Genomic DNA, 12,952 nt, shown 5'->3' on the forward strand with positions numbered 1-12,952 from the left:
GAAACACAGACGCCTGAATTCACATTGAGAAAGTTGATGATGTTGTTAGTGGAAAAAATATAAAGCAGGACCAGCACTGTCAAAGTATGACTGCAGTAAAAATGGGTCATAGGAAAACAAAGTAAAGCCAGGTAGAACTAGCATGAATAAACTGAGAAACCAGAAGGGTTCCTTCTCTGTTTAAATGATTCATTTTCATGTCCATCACTTTGTTGACACAATTCAGAGACTAAGAACAAGACAGACTAAGAATAGTTTCAGTCACTGAGATTTATGGTCTCTTGGAAACATCCTGGAAACTTGCTTCCTGAGAAACCTTTCTTTGTCGTTCATCTCAGATTTGCTCCACAGGTGGTTCGTCTCCAAAATATTTTTTTTCTTTTATTCTACTGTTGGATGTTGTTTTATGCATGGTGAATCATAAATGCCTGCCTGTGCAGCATGGCGGTCAGCTGATGCCCAGCTCCAGGCGCATAGAGCATCGACCGTGTTAGGGGTGCAGGAACAGAAGGAGGGGTTTGACTCTTTATCTGTGGCAGGGGTTCTGGTCATTTTAGATAAGGGCAGTGCAAGCTGTGTATAGACATGACGCTCAGTCTGAGGACACAAACCCAGCAACTGCCTGGCACTGAACACAAACATATTCTCTGTGAGAAAGGCTTAAAGCAACAGTGAGTACTGGTTTGTAGGAAAAAAAATAAAGAAATTAAATGATAAATAAAGTATGCTCTCTAGGGGCTGAACCAGAGTATGCCTAAAACAACCTGACAGCGGAATAATTCTCTAATGACCGTGTGTTTTCAGATAAAGTTTTCACCCTACATTCTCCTGATATAAAAATCTAACATTGTTGTACCCTAAAAGATCAGTTGGTGCTGTTTTAGTGAATTCATTTTCCTCTGGAGTTTTGTTAAATATGGATGCATCTGCAGCATCCTGCTGTCTCATGCAAATCACATGAATGTCCAATCATATCTGCTTACCACAATATATATATACAAACCAATAAAGGTGTGTTCAAGGAGCTGTCAGCTGTTTGAGTTTAAACATCCAGTGTCTGCTCATAATTGAATTTGTAAATTCACTAAATTTGTCATTCCTCTTTTTAAGCTCTGTTAAGCAGCAGAGATAGGAGTACCGGTAGTCAAAAATGTTTGCTTGCAAATTAAGCACATAACTCTGATCAGATTTATTTTTAATGCTAAAGGCTCCCACAGTGTCAGTAATGCTGCTTGCATGATCTAAACCCTTGGGCTCCATGCACATTGTAAGCAAACCACTTTCCAACATTTTCTCTGACAAACTCTAACATTTCAGTTCTTCCAATGCATCATCTGGTTATGAGAAGGCACTACTGGTGCTTTGTATTCAGAAGTCTAATTTTCTGACCTCCCGATTGAAATGTTTTTTAATGGATTGCTCTGACGGTGGGAATTACGAGTTGGAAAGTCAGGGCAATATGAGCCTACCGAACTTCCTGATGGCGGCTTCCTGCATGAGCGATAATAAAACTTTCTCACATTGACTGTCTTTAGCCCTTCTTTGTTATTGAGATGACATTTAGTATATTTACTATTTCAACTAGGATTATATGCAAAATACTGCCCTAAGTGTTATTGTTGAAACAGTGGCCTTTAGTGGCCATACATCCTCATTACGCTTGTCCTCTCACATCCTGATTAACCATGATGTAAACGAAAAACAAGTGGGAACATGGTTGTTGTGACATTTTCACTTGTTTTAAACTTTTCCTTATTACAATGAATTATCACTTCCACCAAAACTCAATGTAAAGAGACTTACATACAGTGTCTGCTTTGAAATGTAATATAAAATACAGGTGGATAGTTGATGTTTGCAAAAATAATCAAGAAATTCTAGACAATCGACTCTTCTCACGTTTTCTCAGTAAGTAGTTTGCAGTTTAGCTAATACTCTTGATGATGCTAATGAATGATGCCTGTAATGTCTACTGGATTCCAAATGCCATCTTAGAACATCAATATATATATATATATATATATATATTTTAAGAGTTTAAGGGTAAAGAGTGTTCAGTTTTTGATGCATTAGTTATTTCTTCCAGCTTCTTATTTGAGTTTATCATAAAGCATGCCTCCTTTGCCAAATTTTATCTTAGAGAATAGTGTTGTTCCATGATCCCTGGACAGGCTTTAGCCATGGGATTATAGGAAAAAAACATAAAACAAAACAATCTCATTGCTGTTGTCCAATGTAGCTTGCATGTATTCCCCATGTTTTTGGCTGCACTGGATAAATTATCATCTATGTTCAGTGCAAATCTATGGGAGCACCAGGTCGGTGAAGTAAAGCTAAAGATCAATGAGAAATGTCTAATTGGACAGCTACATGCTCTTCTAGCCATTTCTCTAGATAAAATAGAAATCAGTGCTTTTGGGCAGATGAAAGTATTTTTAAAATCCTTCTTTAACAGAGTTTTAACATTGAAAAGTTGGATCAGGGAATAACAACAAGCCCAACTTAACTGTGTTATAAATGCAAGTAAGAAATTCTGAAGCTTGCCACTTGTTTGCAGTGCCGTTGCTAAGGCGTGAGTGGGCTACTTACATGGATATACATACCGTACATGTGTGGCCAGACTGACTTGTATGTCAACAAGAGACTGGAGAACAACAACAAAAACTGTTGTGTGAGGTCACACCATGTTTCATCTAAAAAGAAGCTCTTTGTTTTTACATTATTATTTTTTAGTTCTTTCTATCTAAAATAAAGGAATATTGCTTTTAACTAACCTTTATAACTAAACTGTGTAAAACTGAGCACATCCCTGCACTGTGTTCCTTTGTATGAACTATGGAAACCAAGGTTTTTTTGACCTCTTCTTTCCCTGTTGAACTGCATATGAATGAGAGCTGGTGAGATGAAAGAAGGCAACATGTGACCAACTGCTGCCAACACAAAGAAGTGAGGCTTTATTTGCTTTAAGAAGATCAACAATCACCCATATCCTTTCGGGGAGGTGTAGATTTTCCATTTAAATCCCCAATACTGACTTTCATGCAGCAACAGACTGGACAAATATCTAACCTTGAATACCTCATTTAGGCATCTATTAGTGTTCACTTTGTCTTTTGTTCAAGTGTAAATATTTTAAATACTGCTTTATAAAAAGTAAGAAAAAAAAAGAAAGAAATATTGGGGTAGAAATTCCACAGTTGTTCTGGGAACATTGGTGGGTTTTTCACCTCTGTAACTGTAACCCAGTTTAGATGTAAATGTATTAATAGTAGCTGCATCTCCTCAGAATGAGCTGAACATTTCATGAGTCTCAGCTCTTCCACTCACCCCGGATTAAAAGGGGCCCAATAGCCTTAAAAGTCCATGTTTATAGACTCACTGTCAGGATGGTGGACTTTCCTCTGAAATACATGACAGCTGTGTTCAGTTTATCACAAACGAGAGTGAAAAGAATATCGCTTCGGCTCATTGTTATTCTCAACTGACTGGTTTTAGATATATTTTGCTGATATTTTTGCTTCATGAGGACAGTTTTATGTGTAAAAGGTAATTAGAGCGTTAGGGGCATGAAAATAACAATAAAATAAAGCTTTAAAAAAATCAAGACAAACATGAAGGTGATTATTTTCCAAATCCAAAGTTGTATTTTTCTTCACCATGCAGAATGTACTCAACTCAACTTTATTGTCAAATGTGCTACATGTAAACATACAACACAGATGAAATTTCCATCCCCTCAACCCCACGGTGCATAATAAAAAAAAAAAAAAAAAATATATATATATATATATATATATATATATATATATATATATATATATATATATATATATATATATATATATATATATATATATATATATATATATATATATATATATATATATATATATATATATATATAAAATGAACCATAGCACAAAAATAAAAACCTAAGATATAAAATAAATATTAAAATATTAAATATGTAAACAGTAGTGTGAATGGTGCAAATAGTGCATAGAGTAGCAGTCCTGACATGGGGGAAGTAGTGGAGGATGGGGATATTAAGGACTCTGCAAGTAGAGGCTATAATTTAAACTCATAAGGGGCATTTAATTGATATATTTTTATATATTTACAGTGTTGTCAAAATATTAACTCACAGATCTTTTTTCACATGTATTTGTTTTCAGATTAAATATATTCTTAGTGACTGATTTAGTGAAGACAAAAAAAGGTTTCAAAAGATCATTTTAGAAAGCTATCCCTACCGACTTATTTATTATACACAGTCGATGAAAGTGTGAAACACAGTATACATTTTTAGAACAATTTATCAGTCTATCCAATGATTCCAAAATAGCATAAGTGACTTATCCAAATCACTAAAAAAACGACCTCAAACTAAATCTACAGCACGTTTAGTTAATGTAGGGTTTTTTGCAGCCTATGAATGATAAAGATTTGGTTTACCTGCACAGGGGCTGAATGCTGATTGAGACTTTTATGCTTTCACTACGGCAAAGATATAGATAGATAGATAGATAGATAGATAGATAGATAGATAGATAGATAGATAGATAGATAGATAGAAGTGTTCTTTTAATACACATTTGTTTTTATCTTTTCTCTAATTTCATAGTAAAAAAGATTGCATCAAAATGTGCTAGTAATTGTGTCTGAAGGCAAAATGCTCTCACTGATTTCATGTTAATTTCTTCTGCTGTAAAAATTGATGAGTGAAATTAAAACTGCTAATGACTAACTCAAAGGCAGACTTTAGTTAGTCTACCAAAAGCTTCTTTAAATTATTTTAGGATTTTATTGCAAATTTCAAACTAGTCCAATGAAATATGCAAACTGTATGTATTTCTTTAAATATTATCTCTTTAATCTGAATATTCATCTATCATATTATTGTTTAGCATTTTGAAAAGAAATAGAACGACTTATCTCACACTTCTAAACTATGAAATGACAACATATTAGAGACAACCAGCGCTCCTACGTTCTTCATGCATTATTGAGCGTTAATAATTCATTTAGATTTATTCATTTATTGCCCTCAATAAATGAATGCCGGTTATAAAGAACCTTAGAGTGCAGGTCATTCAGATTAATTTGGTATTACCCATGAACCTTGCCCCTGCCTCCTCCCTTTTTGGAGTTCTGTGCACTTATTTACTTTTATTGATAAAATATTCAGTGGATTGACCAGACGAAAGTATGTTTTAAAAACTTTTTTCATAATTATATCTGCTGTTAAATGCATTCAGCATTTAACAGCAGATATATTATACAATTATATTCCAAATCAAATGTGGCGGTTGTATATTGTGATGCTCTGGACTTCCCACATTTTATCAATGGATATTGGTCTTTATTTGAAAATCCAGATAAATTAACTTCTGCTAATAATTAAAGTATTCGTTCCCCGTCATTTTAAAACAGTTATCTATGTTTGATATTAAACTATGGTAGTTTGAAATGCAATGCATAAACAATAGAAGAACAAGAAACCAAAAAAAGAGATAGTAATAAATGTATTGAGAACATTTTTGGTGAAATTAAACATAAAATGCTAAGGATAAATAAATGAATAAAAAAAATTATCCTGACAGAATTGTAGAATAAGAACAAATGTTTCTATGTTTGTTTGTGCATACCATAGCTTTACATCACCCGTTATGAAAATAGTTTGTTATTGATTCTGCTATGCATCAATACAGCCATGTAGATCATATATTGATTAAACCAGCATATCCTCTCTAAGCGGCTAGTGGCTTTTTGTGATAAAATGCACTTTAATCTCTGCTGCAGAATAGCCAGTAATACTGCTGCTACTCCTATCCTGTGGACTTCAGAGCTGCTCTTACATAAGACCATTTTGATATCCAGGGATTAGGGCCTCTCCACAGACCACCCTGTTGGCCACTTCCACCCGCGTCACCTCTGGCTGAAATGACAACTACTTTTATTGCAGAAAAAAAATGATGCATGGATTGTACTCATGCTCATAAAGTGCTCACACACTTGGTGTTGATAGCATGCTGGACAGAGGAGAGATTTTAATGGTGCAAAGGAAAAGAGGACAGGAGTCAAGATTAATGAGTATGTTGTTGAGCACAGAGGAAGTGAGCAGGTGTGCTGGCCAGGTTTGTGCAGGTAGAAGGTAAACGCTGTCAAGCAGAGCTCCTGAGCAGGTGGAGTGCTGCTGCATAAACACAGGACATGACTGTGTGCTCTGTAAACCCACTCATCCATGCCCTCTTAAGAAAAGCAAGCAATTACTTTGAGGCTGTGAGAATTGCACACAGGCTGTGACACCCAATGTCGTGTGAATCTATGCTGATCTATGCTTCCCGCCGCTGCCGAGTTTTGCATATGGAAATAATAGAAAACCTTTTCTGCACACCAAAGTCTCTGCTCAGCTATCCACACTCACATATCTATATGGGGGCAGCGGTGGTGCTGCTGCAGGTTCCACTTTTGTGTCATGGTTGTTTTTGCTTGAACAGTAAGAGTAAAGTAAACAGTGCTGAGCTCTCTGAGCCATCTGCCTAATGTCACTGTGGCCCATATCTGCCCTGCCTCCAACCCAAACCCCCACCCCCTCTCACTCACACTCTTCCTACTCTTGTCATCCTTACATTGTGTTTTCCCTTCCTCGTCTAGCCTCTGTTCGTACCACTTGTTTCCTCTCTAGCCTCGACAGCTGTCGTTCCTCAGTTTATCTGCCTCGTCCATCACGCTGCAGTAGCTTTTTATGAACCCTTTTTTGTTTACTTTGCAAACTATTTTCTGCATGACCCATCCATTTCTATTTTTGTTTCTGTTCTCATAAGTTTCTTGGGGCCAACAGATTCCTATATTCACGCCACTGTTTTCAAACTCCCAAACTCATATTGACCTTGGTCATTTCATCTGATCTCTTTATCATTTGTGTTTACCTTTGTTCTTTCCCACAAAAAAAACTTGGTGGAAGAGAATAAAACACACATTGGAGCAGAATATTCACACACTGCAGAAGGACAAACGTAATGTGTATTTTCAAAGTGCTTTCAATCATCTTAAGCATGTATAATCTTAGGACCTATAATTACAAAACATGTAAAAGGATAAAAGAGTCCTTTCCCAAAGTAGTAAAAAATATGAGTCAACACTGAATGATTAAAACATGTAAAAAAAACGTCTAGTTCAAACACTTCTGATCAGTGAAGCCTTTTGTAAAGTCATCAAATAGATGTGTGCGTCTTTTATGCAGGTGACAAATCATATAAAACAATATAAAAAGTGAGTTAAACTTTACATGTTTAGATGGTCAGCTTAGAAGTTTGAAGCTGTAAAGCCACAAGCTTCAAAGATGGCCTTTACCAGCTGAACTACTGGGACAATAAACTACTATTGAAGAGGGGGGAGGAGTCTCATTGAACTTCTGCTGTAGGTTTCTTCCTGCTTAAAGACAGTTTTTTCTCTCCACTGTTGTTGTACTTGCTTGTTGTGAGAGACTGTTGCAGTGTGTGATTACCGCGATTGATTTCTCTTTCAAAGACACAATGCAAGCATATGTCTGCTTTTACTACATGCTAATCTAGGAGGAGAGGATCCTGCAAGTCAAGGACTCGATGCAATCACTTGGATTTCCGTAGAATGGAAATTAGGAAGCAATCTCTCTGAAGAGTTTGACTAAATTGTCAAAGTACCTTGAGATGATATTTGTTGCGAATTGGTGCTAAAAAAATGAATACAAAATTTAATTGACCTTTTATCAGCCTATTATAGAGTATTTCAGGATGATTTGTCTACCCTTTAGAGCTCTAACATGGTTTGTACAATTGCATTAAAATTGTATATTCCCCTTTTCACCTGGTAGATGTCAATGTGACAGATTTAGCTTGCAGGAGCTTTAAGAAGGGGAAGGCACAGATCTGAAAAGACTTTAGGGTGAAACAACTGAGCACCTGACACTCTCTTATAGTTTCAGGCTGTTCACCCTCCACTGCATCTCTGCCTCTCGCATGTGGCCTCTGCAGTGAGGAGCGTCACGTACAACATGGAAAAAAAGAGCTCATCTTTTAAAGGAAGTAGTTCTGCATGGGGTCATTAGCTATTCCCACGGTGAAAACTGAAAGTTTTTATTGTACACTGGAGGTTAGCCCACCATGTTAACACAGAATAAATAAATATGTAAAATAACCCTCAGACATTTCAGAACAGATCTTATAGAAATACATATGTAAGTGGTGGACCAGATCCCACAGACAGGCTCTGCTTCTAGTGAAAGAATTGTGTCTGAACCATAGACACATGACATAAAAGGATAAAAGGATTTAATGTAGACACAAATATTTTACATGCAAAAAATGTTGCTGCCTCTCATACTAATTTAATCCTATGCAATATATTATGTCTTGCAAAAGTGTTCATATGTCATAAACTTCTATTACTTTCTTACACAATACAATGATAATGAATTTACTTTCTTGGGATTTAGTGTAATTTACCAATAGATGACAAAAAATAGCAGAATCCATAAATAAAAGCCTAAAAAATTCTGATAGCAGTAGTTTAAATCTTTGCCTTTATAAATCAGTGAAATGGAAGATTCCAGCTGTTTCAGTTCTAAAGTGCTGTTGTCCTGGATGCTTTGGATTCTTCTCTGATTAAGATACCCTGATTTCCCTTGCTACTAAATTATTAGCTTTTTGCTGAATTTCAATCATCTGAATCAGGTATTTTAAAGTAGGGAAACTTTTAAAAGCTGTGCAGACCAGTCCTTATAAGGACTGAATTTGGACACCCCTGGTTTAAAGTAAAGCATATGTTTATGTGTTAGAGTGACACAGATCGACTTAGCATCCCCCAATAAAGATTCCAGTCATCACATAAATATTACAATGATGTTTTAGTCAAATTGACAATTATTAAAAAGTTTGGTTGTTTGGAATATGTTTGCAAGGTTCTGATCTATACCATGAATGTCTATTACGGTAAGTGAACAGCACAGATAATTATTCTAGGTTCTCTGGTTTAGAGTAGGGTAAAGCAAATAAAGGACGTTCAAAGCAAACGTTGAATGTAGATAGTTTTTTTATACTGTTGTATTCTTCTGCATTCATTTGCATGTCTGCTCAGAAATTCTGAGAAACTCAAACTCCATGCAGAAATATAGACATTGTATTTTAAAATGAGACCTTGCTGGTTAAATAAAAGGTTAGATGAAAATGATGTTGAAACAGAAGAAACTTTTTATTTAGCAATTTATTTTAAAATTTGGAGAAAAGAAAACCCCAAGGCCTACAGTATGTTCTGAACAGTCTGCTGTTAGTGTGCATAGCTTACAATATAAAAAAAGGAAACTCCTTTCAGAGCTCAAATATTGTTCTTGGCTTCGTAGAAGTGTGAGCTTTCAAGTTGATACGAGGAGGGTGAGAACTGGCACTTATGACTGTATTTGGCAATTGGCAGTAAAGAAAAACATATTTGATATATCTCGTAATTATTTTAGTTTACTACACCGCCCATCATCTTCATTGTTGTAAATTTTATATATTTTGTTACTTTAGTTTTAAACTGCAATTAACTTTAATGTAACTTAATGTTTAACAACCACAGCAAACGTAGAATCTTAGATACTTTTTCTAGTGTGTATTTAGTTATTGAGAAGGATAAATACCATGACCAGAAAAAGTAAAGGGCAGCATAATTAGTTAACCTATTTTAACAGTTATTGCAGGCTACACAGGCTGACAGATCTGTCTGATTACATTTGATCAAATCATAATCAGATCTTAAAGAGTGGGACTGCTGACTTCCTTTGCAGAGTAAAGACACCTTTAAACCATCTCTCTTTGGTTCTGCCAATGCCAATAATTTAAAACTTCTTTTTGAGAAACATTTGGAAATAATACCAGAAGTTTTTTAAGTTGTATGCTTATGAATAACATATTTTTATATTTTAATAACATAGTGCTGTAACTTTATGATTTTCTAATATGAGATGATACTTACAAAATTAAGCTTGTTTCAGAGGTAACAGTCCATATTATTAAAAATATGCATAATTGGAAAAACCTAATAAAATGTCAAACCATTACATGTAGATGACCCTCCTCTGCTCTCTCCAGGTGAGTGCTAACGTCCTCATCTTCCTGTGCACCAACATCATTGGTATCTGCACCCACTACCCGGCAGAGGTTTCCCAGAGACAAGCCTTTCAGGAGACCAGAGGGTACATCCAGGCCAGGCTTCACCTACAGAGGGAAAACCAACAGCAGGTAAACTTTATAGAGGCACCTTCTGTTCTAATATCATATATTTTTAGATGCATCATCTGTTTGTGACCAAAACACATAAATCCAGTTAATGTTGCAGTACCGATTATTAGCAAACTCCTTGTTTTTATTGCTTCCATTCAGAACAACCCATTGTCATTAAGATACTGTTAAATCAATGAGGGGGTGTAAATGTTATGTACATCTCACAACAAATTTAAAATGTCCTGCAAACACAAAAATGCGCAACTGTTCAATTTGTTATTTCAACCTTGCAATACAAGTGAACTCGATTTTTTAAGGGTTTTTTTTCAGGGGAAGAAAGAGTTCTGAAACACTTTCTTAAGTTAAGAGAAGCTGCAAAATAGTTCCATATAATTAAACTACTCCAGACCACTAGGGGGAGACATTATTACCTCATATGGGAACAGATCATAGACCTTGTAGGTAAATAATGTCTAAGAACATAGATCCGTGGCAAAAAGGTCTGTGCGGGTTTGACCCATATTTATGCTTCGTGCTCCCATTCTCCCGAAGTCTACACTTTCCTGTGTTCTTCTCAAGAACATACTTGGCGAGGACACAAGTCTGTACTCGTGTTCTTGTGAATTGAGTAATCTTTTCTAGCATCATATTATTTCCATTACTAAGGTTCCAATCCCATATGAGTGGATGATTGTTTCCCTCTATCGATCTGGGGCACTTTCACTATATGGCTCTAGCAGTTTTCTAAACTATCAGTTTTTTTTCTGTACTTGCTGTATTTCCCTTAGTATGTTTTAGTGTGTTTGTTGCAGCTAGTTTTGTGTTTCCGATATGTGTCCACTTTGCTGCTCTCGATTTTCTTTAAATGCAGATTTTTTTCCTTGAGGCATTTTTCTTTGCCTTTGCCTTGTGGGTTTTATTTATTTTTTTGGTTTACAAGAAACATTTTCACTTGTGCAGGACTTTTTGAAGTTACCCTCAAATTATTTGCATGGCGTATGCACCCCTGGGCCACTGTGCTATTGTCATTATTTCAGCATAATCACATTTTTTCTGCATATTTAGGACTAGGATTAAAACACCTAGATTAAAACACTTAAACAGAAATATGAACAACAGGCATCCTTAGAGGAGACTTAAAAAATGCAAATATTGGAAAATACTTACATGAAATGTGACATGAAGTATTGAGTATTTACGTACATAAAGTTCAGCTTTAGAAATTGGTTAAGCCACAGTACATATGTTTTCTTTTAATGACATTAAAACATTTAGGTGTTTAATTTGTTTTAATTTTTTTGGACTTTTTAGACTAGATCTTGTTAAAAATCTGTTATCCGCTATTACTGGTGGAAATGGTAGACATGCTATGAAATTAGCAAAGTTTTTCACTGTTTTTGTTTGTCAAAAAGTACAGTAGAATTGATCAACAAATTTTTTTTTAATATTAATATTTTGTTGAATTTTTTCTCCCGTTAAACCTTAAAATTATGTTTTACTTTTTCAATTCCACTTTGATGGTAAAGCAGCTTAATAATTCAGTTTGTTCAAATTTGGTGTTATCTTCAACCCCGTATTACATGATTTATTTTTCTCAACTTAATTTGTTTATGTAGAGAAAAATAAATCATGTAATACGGGGTTGAAGATAACACCAAATTTGAACAAACTGAATTATTAAGCTGCTTTAGTACTTTTAAGTAAAGGAGTTCTGCTGTGGTGAAAAATTAACATGGGGACCCATGAAAACACTCAGAAGCGTGATTAACATCTCCATACAGACAGTTATGTTGTGAATTATACAATCTGCATTTTCTATCTTTGTGTGTGTGTGTTTGCGATTTCCAGGAGCGTCTGTTGCTTTCAGTGTTGCCAAGGCATGTTGCCATGGAGATGAAGGCTGACATCAATGCCAAGAAGGAAGACATGATGTTTCATAAGATCTACATCCAGAAACACGACAATGTCAGGTGGGCCAGCTGGTTTTGTTTCTTGGTAAAAGTAAGAAGTTACACAAACCTGGCAGGAATGGTTTAAAACCGGCACATTTAAACCTCAGTGTTATTGGTTTGTTGAAACAAGATTGTAAGAATTCAACCCCCCCACCGCCTAAAATTTGAGCTGAGGCTTTCACTTGTTGATGCACACACGCTCACACATATGCAGACGCGCTCACAGCATCAGTGGAGGGTAGAGGGGTTTGGCATAGTGGAGGCTAATTAACACTAGAGAGGGAATACTTAATCGTCCACAGCCAAGATAAGATAATCCCCAAAGATAGAGAGCTTCAGCACACATTCAATTACAGCCCTGAACACACACAGTCCAAACACACACACACACACATCCTGTCAAACAAAAGTCCTTGAGGAGAGTTTAAGGTCACACATCATGCTTCTACCAAGGTCATTGGTCTGGCTGACAGCAAACTACAGCTGTAATTAGAGTTAGTGGTTTTGTCCCTTAAAGTCGTGGTTTAAGGCTCCTTTAATTCTTCCTTTCTTTGTTTTTCCTCTGCTTCAGTATTCTGTTTGCAGATATTGAAGGTTTCACCAGCCTGGCATCCCAGTGCACAGCCCAGGAGCTGGTTATGACCCTCAATGAGCTCTTTGCTCGTTTTGACAAGCTGGCATCGGTAAGGAGGCAGTGTGCATGCACAGCTTTGAGGGATACTTCTTATGCTGCAGTAGTTTAGTTTTTTAGTGTAATGC

General features: G+C 35.9%; 1 protein-coding gene across 1 annotated transcript in view; it reads left to right on the plus strand.

The window, feature by feature from the left end:
* LOC119799168 (adenylate cyclase type 6-like) overlaps nucleotides 1–12,952 on the plus strand; it is a 55,632-nt gene that overhangs the window by 25,043 nt on the left and 17,637 nt on the right. Inside the window, exons 4-6 of the mRNA XM_038308967.1 lie at nucleotides 10,110–10,259; nucleotides 12,090–12,211; nucleotides 12,765–12,876. Coding sequence (XP_038164895.1) covers nucleotides 10,110–10,259; nucleotides 12,090–12,211; nucleotides 12,765–12,876 — 384 coding nt within the window. The remainder of the gene's footprint in view (nucleotides 1–10,109; nucleotides 10,260–12,089; nucleotides 12,212–12,764; nucleotides 12,877–12,952) is intronic.

The sequence above is a fragment of the Cyprinodon tularosa genome, unplaced genomic scaffold (assembly GCF_016077235.1).
Source record: "Cyprinodon tularosa strain WSP-4 unplaced genomic scaffold, ASM1607723v1 ctg651, whole genome shotgun sequence".
NCBI lineage: Eukaryota > Metazoa > Chordata > Actinopteri > Cyprinodontiformes > Cyprinodontidae > Cyprinodon > Cyprinodon tularosa.